Source organism: Aulonocara sp. 'chitande type north' Nkhata Bay, linkage group LG23 (genome assembly GCF_057382095.1).
Source record: "Aulonocara sp. 'chitande type north' Nkhata Bay isolate Kocher_YH1m ecotype deep benthic linkage group LG23, A_spYH_male_GT1.1, whole genome shotgun sequence".
NCBI classification, from domain to species: domain Eukaryota; kingdom Metazoa; phylum Chordata; class Actinopteri; order Cichliformes; family Cichlidae; genus Aulonocara; species Aulonocara sp. 'chitande type north' Nkhata Bay.
The window spans coordinates 26,950,212-26,968,789 of NC_141365.1; the positions used below are offsets into that span (position 1 = coordinate 26,950,212).

The 18,578-nt window shown below is 39.4% G+C and overlaps 1 protein-coding gene across 1 annotated transcript; it reads right to left on the reverse strand.

Annotated features, from left to right (window-relative positions):
* Window positions 1–2,100: 2,100 nt before the first annotated feature.
* LOC147302006 (uncharacterized) lies at window positions 2,101–8,662 on the reverse strand. Its single transcript, XM_086282988.1, has 2 exons — window positions 8,427–8,662; window positions 2,101–3,863 (listed from the first exon to the last, which is right to left on the reverse strand). Exon 2 carries the CDS (start codon window positions 3,852–3,854, stop codon window positions 2,787–2,789), a length of 1,068 nt encoding a protein of 355 aa, XP_086139114.1. The 5' UTR covers window positions 3,855–3,863; window positions 8,427–8,662; the 3' UTR covers window positions 2,101–2,786.
* Between the last annotated feature and the right edge of the window lie 9,916 nt (window positions 8,663–18,578).

Here is an 18,578-nt window from a genome sequence, read left to right on the forward strand (position 1 = left end):
TTTTGTGTGTTTTGTGAGCCTACTTTTTTCAAAGCTGATGGCACCGTTGTGCTTTTAAGTTTTCGTCACATCCGGTAGTTGCCAGGTGTAAATTCTGGCAACTTGATACCACAAAGCGACTCCGCCTAAACGTCTCCAGTGCCTCAATTAAAGGGGAAAGTGCCATTAATCGCAGTCAAAACATACAAAAACACAGCAATAATTCATTTTTAAAGAGACACAGGCAGTTCAAAATGACTGTAGGACTCCCTGAAGGCTTATTAGTCTACAACAATAAAACATTTTTCACCATAAGGAGCATTTTGCATCTTTCTTATGATCAATATCAAATTATTATCCAATAATCATACAGAAACTCTCTTGTTTAATGCACTCATGCCCAGTTTTAGAGGAGCTGTAATCAAACCTTCCTCTTTAAAAGGCTTCATATTATAATTTAGCTGTAAAGATCATGAACTGTGTAAACTGGCTCTATTGTTAAGTCAGAAATGTTCCTTCATGATCACCATCAAGTCTGAAAGGTGTCATGTCGTTTTCCATTTTTCTTTGTGACAGAAATTAATTGGTTCAAACACCGTGACAATCAATGAGATGGAAAGGACTTTATTTGTACACCTTCTTTGCTTTACAGAACAAACAGAGCAAATGCAGAAGAGCATAATTCATGCCGTATTTAACAAAGGTGTAAAGACAGGTGGGTGAGGACTGCTGGCTTTAAATACAAGAGCAATGAGAGTTCCTGGAAGGCATCATAAAGTTACATCACCAGGAAACCACACACTCCACCCAGCCGCTTGAAGTAAATAACGTCTCATGTCACACAGTCATTTTCAGAGCAGTAAAAATCTGTACCTAAGGAGCTGTAGTCATACACACTCATGATTATTGATTTAAAGATGGCCATACCAAACTTAAGGCCATACCACCGTGAGCACACCTGATTTCATCTGATCTCAGAAGCTAAACAGGGTCAGGCCTGGTTAGTACTTGAAAGGGAGCCATCTCTGATTGCTAACTCGGAGGATGTTGGTCTGCTCCAACTTTCCGAGTGGGAAATCCAAGTTGAGGGGATGTTCCACAAAAAATTTCCAATTAGGAACTTGGAATTTCTGACTTCCAACTAATTCAGGAGCCCGGTATAAGCCCCAGCACACATACAGCCAGCAGCTGCAACCATTGGAGTGAGAGTGTGTGTGCAAATGTTAGACAAGGTGCTTAGGCATAGAAAAAAGCACCTGTATGACTGTATGGGTAGTGTGGTGAATGAGGCTTGTGGTAAGAAAACACTTTGAGTGCTTAACTAGAAAGCAGTCTTTGACTACCGGTCCAAACAAATGGCAAAGGACATGCCTCTTTGAAGAAAGGTTGATTGACTGGTACTTAAATAGTGCTTTCTACTCTATTTCAAATAGGTGCACTTCAGAGTTCAGCATCTTACCCGATCTACTTCAACATGCAGACTACAGGAACTGTGTTTGGAACGGGCAACCTTCACGATTAGCTGTTAGCCCACTCTACCTTGTGACCCACAACCACTACCACAACAACAACAGTAGTAGAAAAAATGGGCTTTGTTTGGTGAAGTCCTGTGAAAGCTCCAGCAACAGGAGATTGAGGACAATTTTGTCTAGCCTTTCATGCTCTTGAAACTGCTGCAGAAAAGATAGACTGTAATGGATTATCTCTAATATAGCTGTCAGTCAACTGGACCTTTTGATTGTGCTTATGCTGTTGGTGCCTTTTGGAGCATTTTAATGCAATGATCTATTATATATATATTGCTAAATGGTTGTGGAAATCACTTCTGTTCTCTGTGTGTCTGCAGGCTTACCCGCTGGCTGGTTTTTGTATAAATCTATCCTTGAGCTGGTTCCCTCTTATCTGTGTGTATACATGTGTAATCAGCAACCTTCCCTTCAGTCATAACAGACATGCTTTAAAGGGCGTTTTGGGAGTTTTTCTGGGAGGGAACCCTCCAAAGCTGGGAGGAGACCGTGGGGAAGAACATTACTTGTTTCAGATCATCAAATACATTTAAATAATAGACAAAGATAACCCAAGTATGAGCATCTACCCCCCCCCCCCCCCCCCCCCCACACACACACACACACCCAAGTTGACTCTGAATATAGCCTTCCAAAAAAATGTGGTTACTCAATGTCACTAGTTACACCCAGACCTGATTACGACCACACCAGTTGAATCAAGAAAATAAAATTGAACCTGATTTCAATATTCTCAAAAAGAAACACATTATGTCATGATCTAAAGAAACAGCTGACAATCAAAGTCACTGACATCTAACAGTCTGGAAAGGGTTAGAAAAAGAACAAAAGAAACCTACACAGCATTTCATAAAATCAACATCATAGCAACAGTCAAACATGGTGGTGGTAGTGTGATGGTCTGGAGTTGCTTTGTTGCCTCAGGACGACTTGCTGTAACTGATGGAACCACAAATTCTGCTCTCTACCAGAAAATCCTGAAGGAGGATGTCCGACCATCAGTTCATGCCCTGAAATCCTCAGTTAAAAACAGATTTGTTGTGACCACAACCCAGCTTCACATATGTAGAATGCAATGAATGGATGGATGGATACAATCTCTGCTGCCTTCTTGGCCAAGTCACTTTTGAAAAACAGGTTTTTAATCTCACTGAGGCTTCTATCTGGACTTTTTAAACTCCACTTCTAGTCTAGCTATGAGCACTCTTGGTTGAAAATACTATCAGACTACAGTGCGAGAAAAGAAAGAGTGATATATTTAAGTCAGAAACAGAAGTTGCTTCAGTAGTCTGACTCGTCTGAAAAGTCTCCCTGCTGCGTCCAGTGGAATCCCTTCTTCTTCCTCCTCCTCCTCTTTCTCTCACCCATCAGCATGGCAGCCAGCAGGGTGATGATGACGGTGATGGTTATGATGAGCACAGTGACCGTCTCAGCAATGCACAGCTCATCATCCACGTTTATCAGAAGGTAGCCCTGGAGGTCAGGTGGCGAACTGCATGTCAGGTTGTAGTAGTCATCCAGGAAGAGCCGCTGGATGCTGTGCAGCTTCCGGAAAACTCTCTGCAGGTCACAGTCGCAGTTCCAGGGGTTCCCCTCCAGCAGGAGGTGGGTGCTGTAGGTGTGGATGCTCAGGAAAGTCTTGAAGCAGATGGTGGTCAGCTGGTTCTTGGCAATGTTGAGTAACGTCAAGCTGGCAAGTGGCTTGAAGACACCAGTCTCCACCTCACTGATCTGGTTTCCGGCCAGGTTGAGGACTTCGAGAGAGCGCAGCATGGAGAAAGTGCCACTCCTCAGAGACGTCAGCTGGTTGTCCTGCAGGTGGAGCTGTCGGAGGAGGCTCATTGAGGAGAACGACCTCATCTGAATGGTCTGGATGCTGTTGTTGGTCAGGTTTAATCGCTGGATGCTGTCCAGGTGCCGGAAGGTCCGGCTGCCCAGGGTGGTCAGTCGGTTGTGGGACAGCTGCAGCTCCTGCAGTGAGGCTAGGCCAATGGAGAATCCCTCAGAGAGAGTGGTGATCTGGTTCCAGCTCAGATCCAGCTTCTGGAGGAACTCCAGTTGTGAGAAGGCCCCATCCTCCACCACGCTGATGTTGTTGTTCTGCAGCAGGAGTACCCGTAGTTTGCGAGTGGTGTTGAAGGTGCGTTCGGGGATGATGGAGATCCAGTTGTCAGACAGGTCGAGGCGTTCAGTGTTGGGAGGCACTCGGCTGGGGAGCCGTGTGAAGGAAGCCCTTGAGCATATGGTGAACTTGAGGTCTCCAAGACAGTCACAGCCCTTCTCACACCCAGAGCTGTGAGACCTGCAGGATGCCTCCGTCACCAGCAGGAGGAGCAAAACCAGCTTCATGATGGCTCTCTGAAACAACAAGGAAGGATTTTACCACTCAGTGACCTCTTTCAGGACTGTGACATGGATACACAAATCTTATACTGTGCAGGAAATATATATAGATTTAGTGTGAAGATTTGTGATTGTAGTGATTAGAAGAGGAAAAAAATGAAGCATTATGTTTCAACTATGTTTTCAACTTTTTACATTTTGAACAAAGAGTAACCCTTTAAACTCTTTTGACTATTTTTCTTTGCAGAATTGGTAGGGTTCATTTAAATTGGTTGGTTTCCAGTCACGGTCCTGGCTTTTATGCATCATCCGCTTTGGCTTTGGCAAGGCCAGTCCAGAAGTTTAATGTGAGGCTGCTTTATCCATACCAAAACCAGTTTTGATGTTTGTTTGGTATCATAGTCATGTTGGAACACCCAACTGTGTCCAAGTTTTAACTGTCAGACTGTTGATTTGAGGTGAAGTTGAAGAATTTGGAGCTAGTCCTCCTCTATTATATTATTATATTATTCCATGAAATTTGTTCAGCTTACATTGTACCAGTACCACTGATAGCAAAACAACCCCAGAGCATGATGATATCACCACCATGCTTGACAGCTGGTATAGTGTTCCTAGGTTTGAAAGTCTCACCTTTACTCCTCCAAACATACTTGTGGTCAATGTGGCCTACATCAGCGGTCCTCAGCCCCCGGGCCACGGACCGGTACCGGTCGTTTGGTACTGGACCGTGAGAGTTGAGATGTGAAATTTATGGTTTTTAGGGTTTTTATCGTTAACTCGGTTTCCCTGGGTCTTTTCCAGTGTTGTAGTTGTGTGGCTTATTTTGAAAGAAATTAGGCATTACCATAGCGACCAGAGAGCATTAAGGGGCAGAGAGGAGGAGGTTACTCTCAGTGTTGTCAGCACTGCTAATAAAGTTACACAATTACACAGTGAATTCGTGTTTATTATTAAATGTACAAAATACCACAGTTTTTGTCTTGGTCGTATCATTTTATTTTGTTGTATTTATCCGCAACACCTTAAAGGCCGGTCCGTGAAAATACTGTCTGACATTATACTGGTCCGTGGTGCAAAAAAGGTTGGGGACCGCTGGCCTAAATAGCTCAATCTTTGTCTCGTCTGACCATAAAGCTTTAGGTGAGTGTATGTACATATTTGAGCCTGTGTGGATTAGAGGAAATCCAATATTCTTGTTTTTTAAAGTTATTAAAAATATATCCTGTACAATCATTCCCCGCTTGAAAAAGACAGTTCAAAGAAATCATTATAATACCAAAATTACAGTTACATTCTTGCCCATAAGGAGCAGATGTAAATTTCTGACTACAGCTGTATATTTCTGTGTTTCTGACGAATCGACATTTTTATAACTGAGAAAAACAACCAAACAAACAGATAGCGGGAGATCTCTACCTATAAATGCTGTTGCCTTCATTTGTTCTTGAATGTACAGTGAGTTAGACCTGAATCTTCTTTGTTTTTATAAAAGTTGTAAATGCTGACTAAAACAACTGTGGGAAAAAAATAATCCTTTTTTTTTCATCACAGGAGCTCTAAACTAATCTTGTGACCCTGTGTGGGAGCTCGACTTCAAAGCATAAATCCACTAATCTACAAATGACAGCTTTCAGCAGGACTTCTTTACAGCACTGAGAATTTAAAATTTTCATAAAGACATATGCAGTACTATCTGTGATGAGATAAATGAGAAATCCAGCCTAAAAGGCTAAGAGAGAGAGCCACTGTACCTTGATGACACTGCAAACTTTTTAAAGGTGAATTTTTAGATTTTCTCATTTAAATTCATTCAAACTCATTTAAATATCCTCCAATCTGATCTATGATCAGAAATGGGTCAGGGAAAATATTCCTTTATTGTAAAAAACAGCAGTCAGATTTAACTAATCATCATTACAAAACAGATGTTAAAAAATCTGAGATTTTCCCCCCACATTCAATCACAGCTCTGCCATTCAACCAGGGCTGTTTAAATGAACATTCATTTAAACACCACTGGGTGTTAAAACCAAATCAGACAACTCTAACAGAAACAACAAAAACCCTTTACTAACTGTCCAAATAGACAGACCACCTTTGCCATAAAGAGGTTGCGCAGGAGTAACAACGATGGGGGAAAGGAGATCACGAGGCAACACATGGGAAAAAACATGAACATTTACAGGCGACAAAGAGGAGGACAGGACTATTTATACACCGAGGGCTGATTGAGGAATCACTCAGACAAAAGAAGTAAATATAGCACAGGTTCCAAAAAACTCTAACCCTCAAAGTAAAACAGGAACTAGTCAGAGACAAAAAGAGTTGCATCAACTATGAAGACATACACAAGAGGACTGGAGGACAAAGGCATCAAGCGTATGAGACACTAGAAGAAAAAGGTCAACTTTACACGCAGTTAGAACTTCACTAATACAGAAAGTAATGCTCAGTAAAACCTAACCTGAAACGCAGACTCACTTAAAAAAAAAAACCCTGAGTTATGCCCCACTCTCATTAGTCTGCAAAGCCAGATTGGGTCGCGCCTGGACTAATCTGTCACATTGCGTCAGAGATCATTTAAATAAGAGCTGCTGCAGCTCTACAGAGTTAAAGAGATGCTGTAATTACACATTTTAGAAGGTTTAGTTATACTGAAGCTATTTTTTTTATTATTTAATAATGCATACTGGACATCTGAAGCCTAAGAGGTTTTTATCTTTTAAAATGTTCAGTAGTTTTGATTTAATTTAATTATTAATATATTTTTTCACTTTTGCTTTTTGGTTGCAGTGCTATATATTATTTTGCAATGTTATTTTTCCTAATATTACAACACTTTTTGTAATTAAAAATATAATGAAAGAAAAAATAAATAACTAAAAAGTTGCTGATTAGTTCTGGTGAAATTTTGCAGTAAAAACACAATTTTTAAGTGAGCTTCTGCCCCTAGTGGGTAAAAAGGCACTGCACGTGGACCTTTGGAAGTAATTAAAAGTTAGTATATTAAAAAAAAAAAATCTAGTTTAACAAATCCACTGGATATAACAGGAATCTCTTGGTTTTCTGACATATTTTCACTATTTTCCTGAACTTGTGTTGCAGTATTTGAATGAGAAATAGGTGCAGTGATTCATTTAGTCTTCAGACATGGTTCTCCATTTTGACAAGATGTTCAAGATATCAGCTTTTTCTCCCTGTTTCCTTCCTTAGGCATGGCTTCCTTCCACTAACACCATTTCTGAGGCTTCAGTGAACAGTAGATAAAGGTCCAGGTGCATCTCTCAGGTTGTTTTGTATGTCTCAAGGACAAGACTTTCAGATACTGTAGATAGTTTTCTTTAGACTGAGACTTGTTCTTTTGTTATCCACTTTTGCAGTTTCCTCAAATCTTTTAAGGTCAGACTGCACACCATGCAAGTTTTCAGCTAAAAGCTCTCTGAGAATCACCTTCTGTCAAAATTCAATTACAGAAATGGGAAAAAATTATGTTTTTAACAAACAAATAAAAAAAACATTCCTCCAATAACGGTCAGTTACAAGGACTGAAGTAAAAGTGAATGAAAAAACATCCAATGTACAACATAAAACTGTAAAAACTATCAGAGAACGATTGATCAAGACCACTTTAAAAAATGACAACAAAGTCTGGCTGCTTGGAAGCAAAATGCAAAGACATGACGAGCTGTGGCCGTCGGGAGGCTAAAGTGAAGCTGTTGATGGAGAATCACCATAATTAAACTAACTGACAAAAATATTTATCATAAAAAAAAAACATGGAAAAATATTTTTCATCTTTGCCTGATGTGATGATCAGAGTTGTGATTAAAGGATTTTGGGAGTTTTCCAAGAAAGATTTCCAGGAAATAGGCTGCTGACTGTGGAACTGAAAACTATTCAAACATCTGCCTGCAGGTGCAAAACACAGAGTAAAAAAAAACAAAACTCCTTTTGTGCAAACTGTCAGACTTTGTAAAGCCATCAGGGGGCCGGACTGATTCGTCATAATTTAGTAAAAGCTGCAGCATCTCTGCACTACTCCTCTGAAATGGACAAACGTGAATTCAGACGTCATGTCAAAAGTAGTCTGATAGATTTTAATAACAACAGAATTTGAACATAAATCCTATAGAATAGAGCACCGAGAGGTTTAACAGCATGTTATAATACCAGAGAAGCATCACTGCTCTCCTGTGTCACCAAAACTGATTTTGTTGATAAAAACAAAAAACTAATAATCATCTATTCATTAAAAAAAGGAGTTTATTGATTACAGATCTGGGAATGAATAAAGTTCATCTGAGTATAGAAAACTGGGTGCAGCGAGAAAGCAAAATCACATACATGACTCGAGCACTCTCACAGTTTTAAAAAAGGGTCCCCATCAGGGCGACGGCAGTAAAAACATCCTTTAAATGAAACGAATGCTCAGCAGACTCATTCACTATGTCGTCCTCTAATAAAATTATACCTGAACATGAGAAATAAGAAGAATGAGGAGCAGATGCAGCCTGTGAGATAAAAACCTCCAAAAAGTCTGTGTTGTCTGACCGTAACAGAACGGTTTCATCTTACCAGCAGCTGCTGCTCCTGCCTGCCCCTCCGTCCGTCTGTCTACCTGCTGACAGTCGTCAACATCCAGCCAGCAGCAGGTGGCGAGTGGACGTGATGGAGCAGAGGGAGGGGCGGGTCTTCACGGTCTGGAGAACCCGGCGAGCGACAACACAAAGACAGAGTGATGGAAAGAAACACAGAGAGGGAGGGAGAGGAGGCAGGACTCGTCAATTATTCACCACGCAGCGCTGTTGGTGTGCTGTTGGTGTGTGGTGTGGTGTGGGTGTGGGTGAGGAGATGGGAGCTTTAAGAGATTGAAGCCAAACTGGGCCACAGAGCAGAGAATTAGGAGGTCTGGACAGATTTGATTGACCGCAGGCGCCGCTGTGTTTATCTCCCCGATGTTCCTGCATGTTTACAGCAGGGTTCGTACACACAGCTGCATTTAAGTGTGGAAAAAAATTGGATCATCAAAGAAAAAATGGAAAAAATATGTCTTCAGTTGTAGTATTTATCATTATAACCACCCTGAGGAGGCGTCGGTGCATCCACATACTGACCATATACCAAATGAAAAGAAAACAACTGAAAACAAACCGAAAAGCAAAAAACTCAAAACTAAATCAATATATAACAAATCTGTTTTCGAGATTTCGAGATCAGATGTTCCATCACAAGAAAGGGTGATTTGTGTGCTTTCATGATCAGTGTCTGCGTCTTTTTTAAAAACTGGATGCAGAGGAAATTGCAAAGACACTCTTTGCGGATTTGCTTTAATTCAGACACACTGGATGATTTTCCAGCATGAACAGCCTGTTTAAGGTCACGTCAAAGCTTCTCAATCTGGTTTAACTCCAGACTTTATCTCAGCCACTCCAAAACCTTCATTTTGTTTTTTTGGAGCGAGTCAGAGGTCGACTCGCTGGTGTGTTTCTGATCGTTGTTCTGCTGCAGAACCCAAGTGCTCCTGAGCTTCAGAGCATGAACTGATGGTCGCACATCCTCCTTCAGGATTTTCTGGTAGAGAGCAGAATTCATGGTTCCATCAGTTACAGCAAGTCGTCCTGAAGCAGTCAGTCCACAGAACATTTTCTCTGGGTTGATTAGGTGTTCTTGGTAAATATGACACCAGCATTTGTGATCTTTTTGGTCAGCAGTGGTTTTCTCCTTGAACTCTCCCATGGAGACTATTTTCCCCAGTCTCTGTCTTATTGTTGAATCATGAACTTTGACCTTAACTGAGGCAAGGGAGGCCTGCAGTCCTTTACATTTTGTTTTGTGACCTCCTTGATGAGCCATCGAAGCTCTTGGAGTAATTTTAGTCCATAGCTTCACCACTGTTCCAGGTTTCTTCTTTGTGTGGATAATGTCTCTCACTGTGGTTCACCGAAGTTCCTGAGCCTTAGAAATGGCTTTGTAACCTTTTCCAGACTGATACATGTCACTGACTTTGTTTCTTAGCTGTTTCTTTAGTTCGTGGCCTGATGTGTTGGTGTTTGAGATCTTTTATCCTGCTTTACTTTGTGAGACAAGCTATTTTTTGGCTTGGGGGTTTCTTTGTCTAATATTAACATATGTTGATGGGTTGAAATATGCACGCTTGATAAATATGCAAAAAAAAAACCCCAACTAAACTAAGAAATGAGAAAAGGGGGAAATACTTTTCCATTCCACTTTATTAACAGTTCACTATAATTTATATACAACGACTCAGCAAGTTCACTTCAATAATAACCAGAACTCTACAAAGAGCAGTGCAAACTATCAGCCCCAAACCCAGCAGACCCAATGACGCAGAGAGTGATTTAACCCAGTGAACAAAAACAATACAATTTGAGCTCAGGTTTCTCTCTGAAAACAGTAATTCAGGTCAATGAGACAAGGACGAAGGAGCATCAGTGTGTTTTGGTATGAGCGATAACTCCCTCAGGACTCCCATGATGTCCTGAGGACTGAGACTCAGGTGGAGCAGGAAAAGAGCTGGTTTTATTTTCATTTAAAAGCCAAACAGAGTTTGATGTGGTGTGCATTAACCTCTATCTTGTTAGCTTTTAATCTGCACAGAGCAACAGTTTGTGGATTTTAAGAAGTTTTATGTAACTTGATAGATTCACCAGAGGTTGAAACTTCGGAGATGATCGTCTGTTCTCGATGTTATCAAGGTGGATCACGTTTTAAGCAGCGGAGCAGATTATGTTCCAAATGAGACATAATCATGTACCAATCCACCACCTAGTGACCAATCAGATCTGTGTAAAACAGCGGCACCGTTCCTCAAAGTGCCCTCAAACTTCAGAGTCCAGAAATGATCACATCAAAAATCTCTGTAAAACTTTACTCCCGTTTGTTTCCTTCTGAATAAAAACCCAGAATCTTTACCAAGAATCTTACTTGATGATCTTATTTAAATATTCCAGGTATTATTGTTCATAATGAATACAATAAAATCAACAAATACACTTTTTTTCATTCATATATTTACGAAAATACAACAATGACTACGTCTGTGATCACTGTTAAATCTCCTCTATATCTAATTCTGCTATCAGTACTTCCTCTGTTCCCAGTACACAGTACTACCAGTACCAACACTCCTTTCACCTATATTGAATTTACTTTTACTTCCTCCTTGTCTCACAAATGTGTCCAGCTGATTGGGTGTCTGTGTTAACAGCTGTCAGACTATCATGGAGCCGGAGGATTACAGTAAGACAGAAACCCTGACAGTGGAAGATGAAGATAATCCCCGAGGAGGAGGATTAGCTTTATATTCTTCCCCTGCTGCTGCAGAGAGGAACATTAAAGTCGCTCTTTATTTCACTAACCAATTTAGTTTGATTATCAGTATTTTTCCCGAGCTGCTGTGCTCATTTTTCATTATTCTCTCTTCTTTTGGTAAATTGCTTTCAAACGGTTTTACAGCCATAATTTCTTTACACTGTATTCATTATTTGCATCAGAAGCTGTAAGTGAAACACGCTGTGATATTTACTGAAGGCTGTGAGCAGATCTGGTGTAGTTTCTGCTGCTGGCCACCAGAGGGCGAAGCAGGTCTGTTAGAAAAGGATGAGACCGCAGGCGGAGCAGCAGCACGAGTAGTAATGGTTCTCAAAATGTGGCTTTTACGTCAATAAAACTAAAATTGGATCCTTTTTTAATTTTTAATGATAATTTTATTGATCATGATGAAAACTGTGGGCTGGTGGGAGTGAACGTTTTTGGCTTTGAGTTTGAGGACCACAGGTTTAGATCAAGCATCAGCCTCTGGGGATGAAAAATTAAAAGAAGCTGACAGAAGTTGCAGTTCCACTAATCACCACCTGGGGTTCGTTAGTAAACAATTTTTACAGCCCAATGTGAACATTTGTTTTGGCCTCTATTGATAGCTTTACTGAAACTCTTTCTTACTTAGGACCGATTAGCATATATGTGTACTTGCATGATCTTCTCATTTACGTGAAGGATGTGGCTTCCTTGGATAACTCTGTGTTCAATCGTCTTGTCCAAGTGTGATAATGTCCAGCTCCAAGAAAACCAACCTGATGGTGTTCAAATCTGATCTTTTCTACAAAGAGCGGTCAGCTGACATCATGTGCACTAAGAAAACCTACTGGAGCTCATGTTAGAAATTATTGTGAGTTATGATTCTTTTCCCTGAGCTGAGCCTGTATTTCATCCACCTGATGAATCCCACTGTAACCCCTGACTGAACGCTATTTACCTTTTATGTGTGGAGGTAAGGTCACCCTCTACAATATAGGCAGCAGAAAATAGTTTTTTTTAAATTCACTTTCGCTGCTTATGTCCTACAGGTCAAACCGAGTACACTCATTAGAGTTGGAATTTAAATTTGAAACATTTTTATCCTCATTTATTAATATTACTTTATTATTATATTAATACAGCACAAGGTTCAGTTAACTTAACAAAAAGTTATTCGACTACTTTTTACTTTCTTACTTTGAGGAGATTTCAGAGCCTGTACTTTTTCACCTTTACTCGAATAAAAATATTTGCTTGAGTATTTTTTAACACAGGTATCTGTACTTCTATTTAAATAAAGAAAGTCTCTAATTTTAGCCACCTCTGGCTGGGAATGGGAATAGTAGTTGTAGCACAAATATGGCAGCTTCAGCAATGAATCAAGTCTGTTTTAGTTGATGCCTAAGAAGACTAAAACCAAGCAGCTTCAAACACCAAACCAGCGTTCTTAATGTCCTCAGCCTGCAGCACATGATGAACCTGAATGATGAGTTCACCAAAGCAGAACAAAGACTGCTGCTGGAACCTGTCCTCTGAGGCGGAGCCATCGTCCACCTGTGAGACGAGGTGAGATGAGGTGAGTACTTATTAATCCTTCTAAAAACGCCTGCTTCCAGCTGTGGAAAGAGGCGCTAGATGAAATTAGAGGGCTTCACACACTCAGTATAGACGCACAACTCTACAGGACAGGACCATCACTCGTCGCTTATTGTCAAAACACTAACATGCAGGTGTGTGTGTGTGTGTGTGTGTGTGTGTGTGTGTGTGTGTGTGTGTGTTGCACTGAGGTGCCAACAGCTCCGACAATGGCAGAGTGACGTGGCGGCCTGTTCACGCCCCTCCTCAGATCCGCCGTGGCAGCTCTGACTGGGTGACAGGAAGAGACTCGGAGAGGTTGTGGAGGTCAGGAAAACACGGGGTGTGCCGGCGGGAACAGATTGTCCCTGCCGCTGTCAAGTCTTCAATCAGGTCCTCTGATTGAAACACAGCGAGTGGACGCCCAGGGAAGTGATGACGAATGTCTTTATTTATTAAATACAAGTGACTGTTAATTACTGCTGTCCCCCTAACTAGTAGGCTGAGTAAGGGCGTGAAGAAGACAGGGTGTTACGTGGAGTTAAAGTAAATAAATAAATATAAAAATAAAAAAAATTAAATGAAAAACACTAATTAATCATAATAAATGCTAATGAAATAAAAGGTGTAAGAATAAAAATAAATAAATAAACTAAAAATTGAAATTGTGGGACGAGAGGAAGAAATAAAGTAATTCTAACTAATGATCAGAAAGAGCAATATTAACAGTAATGAAAGAATTGATGTTTAAAAAGATACATTTAAATGGGTGATGGAAATAAAAGATAAAAAATAATCAATAATGATGACAATATAATGTAAATAAATACAAATATAAAAACAATAAATAAATAAATAGCAGAATAAATAGTGAAATTTGTTATTGTTGACAACTGTTGGAGTCAAATTGTTGAATGTTGTCATTGTGTTACTTAAATTTGTAAGTCTTAGTTCAAACTGTAGGATCAAAGACATTCCTTTGTCTCTGACCACCTCTCCAGCCAGTTTGTTGGTGGGGGAGGCTGAAGTGTTTTATTATAGGATAGATAAACAGATAAATACTTATAAACAAATTAAATTTGTGAGGCAGTGGAGAGACATAAACAACAATAAATAAAGCATAAAAATAACAAATATTGATAATAAAATAAATACAAAAATGTAAAAAAATATATAACAAACAAAACAATAACAATCCCATTTTAATTTTGAGGATTGATCAACACAGTGCTCGTTTAATTAAAAAAAATGAAGAAAATATTTAAATACAAAATTTTAACCACTTAGTTCTTTTATCTCGGGTGCTGAAAAAAAGAAAGTTTAAAATCCTTTGAAATCAGAACACTTGTGCTGTACGTGCTGTGATGATGTTAAAGAGTCTGATGGAGGCTCCTCGCTGAGTGTGAACCCATTCCTCTGAATAAACATCAACACTTCTGTCATCGTCACCATCGCCACCTTCATCATTTGTCTGATACTTAATTACTGCTGAGATCAGAACTTCATAAACAATCTGGCAGATTTTTACACACATCTAAGGCTGAGTACTCGTGCTGGTGTGACTGGTTTCTGCTGCTATTATTATTTTTTAATAATGATGTGCTATGTGCACATCATAGTCACAAGTACTTGAGCTACACTAAACCTGCAACCACAGTAAAACTACTGCTGCTACCTTTGAAAAACTACAACAATGGGTCAAAGTGATCAGTCTAATAGTAATGCTGTTCAGTGAAGTGTTCCTCTGTTCCTCCCGTCTGGCAGCTCCATCTCCAACATCCTTTTTCAGATATATCCACTATCCCTCCTCTGCACATGCCCAAATCATCTCAGCCTTTGCCTCTCTAACTTTGTCTCCAAACCGCTCAATCTTTACGTACTCATTTCTAATCACGGACATTCTGGTAACTACCAATGAAAATCTGAGCTCGGACTTCCATGTTTTCTTTTTCTTTGCAAATCTCTTTTTATTAGCATTGCTTTTTTTTTCTTTTTAACAAACAGAAAATACTTAAAGAACATTACATAGTAATCAAAAAAAAAGAGTAAGAACAAGATAAAAACAACAACATAAAAAATTATAAAGACGAAAAGAGGCAGTGGAGGAGTTACAGTGAGTAGGAGATTAGCTCGGCCGCAGAAACCCCATTTCAAGTTAGAATTTGATCATAATTTTGTGAAACCAAAACCTTCATGTTGAAAATTTGTAGAGATTAGAACGTTTGTCCACATAAAGGACAATAATATCGGTTTCCGCCACTGAACACCTCGTACAGATTATATGCAGGTCTAAAGATAAAGTACACATATAATAATAATATTAATAATAACAATAAAAGTTACATCCATAAAAATCCACAGGGGAATACATGTCGTTGTTGTTGAGCGTAAAGTCAATTCTTGCGTCAGAAATGATCAACATTGACCACTTCTTCCAGTTCTGAGTGAAGAGCTGTAGTTTAGTCGTAATGCGAAAGTTATTTTCCCATACATACTTTTTGAATTATGTTTGTCCAGTGAAGGAAAGTTGGGGCCTCGGGCTTAAGCCACAGCCTAGTAATGGCTTTTCTTGCTGCAGTAAGAAGAAGCTTAGTTAAATATAAGTCCTCTCTTTTAACTCTATCATCAATATTTCCTAAAAATAAAGCAGTACAGTCCTCAGGGACCTTGTAACCAAAGACTTTTTGTAAGGTATCATTCACTGTTGTCCAGAATAATTTTAGAACAAGACCAAAAGATATGGGAGTGGTTAGCTGCCACTTCACCACAGCTTCTCCAACAAGGCTGCTGTGTGCCCACCTGCTTGCTCCTAATGTGAGGAGTGATAAAAAAAAACCTAATAAGACATTTCCAATTAAATTCCCGCCACTGTAGGGAATTTGTAGACGTTTGAAGTGAACCACATAACTGGTACCATGTTTCATCTGTAATTGACAGTTTTAGTTCCTGTTCCCATTTTGTCTTTACATATAAAGAGGTAAATCTTTGATTCTTCATCAAATTAGAGTATAATTTGGATGATAGTTTAGTAGTTTTCTGCTGGTAGGCGTCGCACATCGTTTCAATTAGAGGGTTAATCATCTCAGCCTCAGCTATCTCTTTATTGTAATAATCTCGAAGTTGTAGATATCGAAAGAAATCCCGGTTTTCCAATTCAAACATGTCCTTAAGCTCTTGAAAGCTCCTGACTTTGTCCTTTTTGGTAATTAAACAGAGAGCAGTTAGGCCCCTGTTGGTCCACTCTTTGAAAGCCTTGTCATATTGTCCTGGTTTAAAACCCCAGGCTCTCCATCTCAACTTCCTCTGGCCATTTTGCGGTTTTAAATGTTTGACAATAGAGCACCATATCTGTAATGAAAACTGGGATATGGGATCGAGTTTTGACTTAATAATGTCAGTTAAGGTATTTTCTCCTAACAGTGTCTGGACATTATAGTCCGTGCTATCTTGTGTCTCAATCTGTTTCCACTTTGCAGTGTATGAATTATCACACCACAGGCATAAAGGGCGTAATTGTGCTGCCTGGAAATATAATTTAAGGTTTGTCCTTTGGCAACTGCAGAGTGGAGAAGCGTACTCTTGCCTTTTTGCCTCCCCATATGAATCTCGACAACATTTTATCCCAGGCCTCGAACTGTTGAGATGGGATTTCAACCGGCAGTGCCTGGAAAATGTACAGCAGCCTTGGCATTATATTCATTTTTATCACATTTATTCTGCTTCTAAAGTCCAACGGGTATGTTGACCACCTCTCCAAGTCTTTTCTAATATCATCCGTGATCGGAAAATAATTTGAAGTGTACAATGCAGCTGGGCTTCTTGTTATGAAGACACCCAAATGTTTTTAGTTTTCCAATTGATATTAAAGCCTTCTTTAATTTCTTTGCTCGGTACATAATTGAAGTGAATCATTTGTGTTTTTGCGATGTTTAGTTTATATCCCGAGCATTCATGAAATTCTGCTATTACTTCCAGAAGCTCAGGAAGGGAGGTGTTCAAGTCCCTCAGATACAATATTACATCGTCTGCAAATAATCCTATTTTATGCTCCCTTTTTCCTATAAAGACCCCTTTTATTTCTACCTCTTGTCATATTGCTTGAGCCAGAGGTTCAATATATAATGCGAAAAGTATGGGACTTAACCCACATCCCTGCCTTGTTCTGCGATGCAGGCTGAATCTTGCTGATAGGGATCCATTTATTTTAAGTCTAGCTACAGGTTGGTGATACACTGCCCTTATCAATTTTATTGAGTCTTGAGTGAAACCAAATCTTTCTAAGGTCTGATACAAGAATCCCCACCCAACCCTGTCAAAAGCCTTTTCGGCATCCAGACTAATAAGAGCTGCATCCCATTTATTACTATCAATGTCCTCCTGATATTGTCCTGTGTTTGCCTCCCTGGAATGAATCCACATTGGTCGTCCTCAATTATATCGTTAATGAACAGTTCGATTCGTTTAGCTATAATTGAAGTGTACAATTTGTAATCTACATTTAGGATAGATATCGGTCTATAATTTGCACAGTTATCTCTATCCTTCCCTTCCTCAGAGTTCAGAGTTCTTAGCAGGATAGGGTTAAGCTTCTCCCGAAATACCTTCTACCATTCTGCGGGGAACCCGTCACTGCCTGGGGATTTGTTGGCTTTCAGTCTATTGATTGCCTTATTCAGTTCTTCTACTGCGATTTCCTTAGTAAGTACTTCGTTTTGGTTTTTCCCGATGGTAGGTAGATCTAGTGAGTACAAACATTTTTTTATTGATTGTACATCTATTATTTCCTTCTTGCAGATAGAGATTTTGGTAGTAATTGTTGAAAATGTTTACTATTTCTTCCGGTTTAGTTCCAACTTTTGAGTTATAGGTTTTCTAATTTTGTGTATTGCTGTATCTATCTGCTGTTTTCGCAGTCTGCGAGCTAATAATTTGGCAGATTTAGGGCCTAGGTCATAATAATTTAGTTTCAAATATCTTGCCTTTCTTTCCGCTTCCTGATTCAATAAATTTTCTATTTGCATTTTAACCTCTAAAATTTGTTTCTGTGTTATGGGGTCCTTTTTAGTCCTGATGATTTGTTTCAGCTCTTTTAAATTTTTTGTCAGCTGATTATATTTTTCAATTCTTTTTTTTTTTTAACAAAAGAAGCTTTTGCTGTCAAGCTTCCCCACAGAACAGCTTTCATTGAATCCCAAAGAATTAAAGGGTTCACTTCTCTGTTGTCATTCTCTTTAATGAATGTATCTATTTCTTGTTTAATATCATATGTAATAGATTCATTATTCAGAAGCCCTACATTAAGGCACCAAACCGTGTTCCTTGGAAGTGAGTCCAACTGAATTGTAAAAAAAAATCGCATTATGATCTGAGACATCCGCTACCCCGATTCTACAGTCTAACACTGTGTGACATTCTTCCTTTTGCATTAGAAAATAATCAGTCTGGGTGTGCACTGAGTGTGGAATTGAGTAATGTGTGTAGTGCTTTTGTGAAGGATGCAGTAATCTCCACCCGTTTCCTCAAGTGTCAAGTTCAAGTGTCTGCCTATATGTGTTTTGCATCTAGTTTGACTAGTTGTGTCCAAATTATAATTCAATATTACGTTGAAGTCTCCTGCACAAATACAAATTCCCTCTGCCTCCACTGAGATTAGGTCAAAAAGATCTTTAAAGAATGATTTGTGACTATTTGGTGGTGCATACATACAGACAAGAGTCAAGACACTATTTAAGGTTTTGCCCTTCACAATGATGTACCGTCCTTCTTTATCTTTTATTACTTTAAAGAGTTCGAATGACACTATGTTCGCCATAAGAATGGCCACCCCTCTTTTAT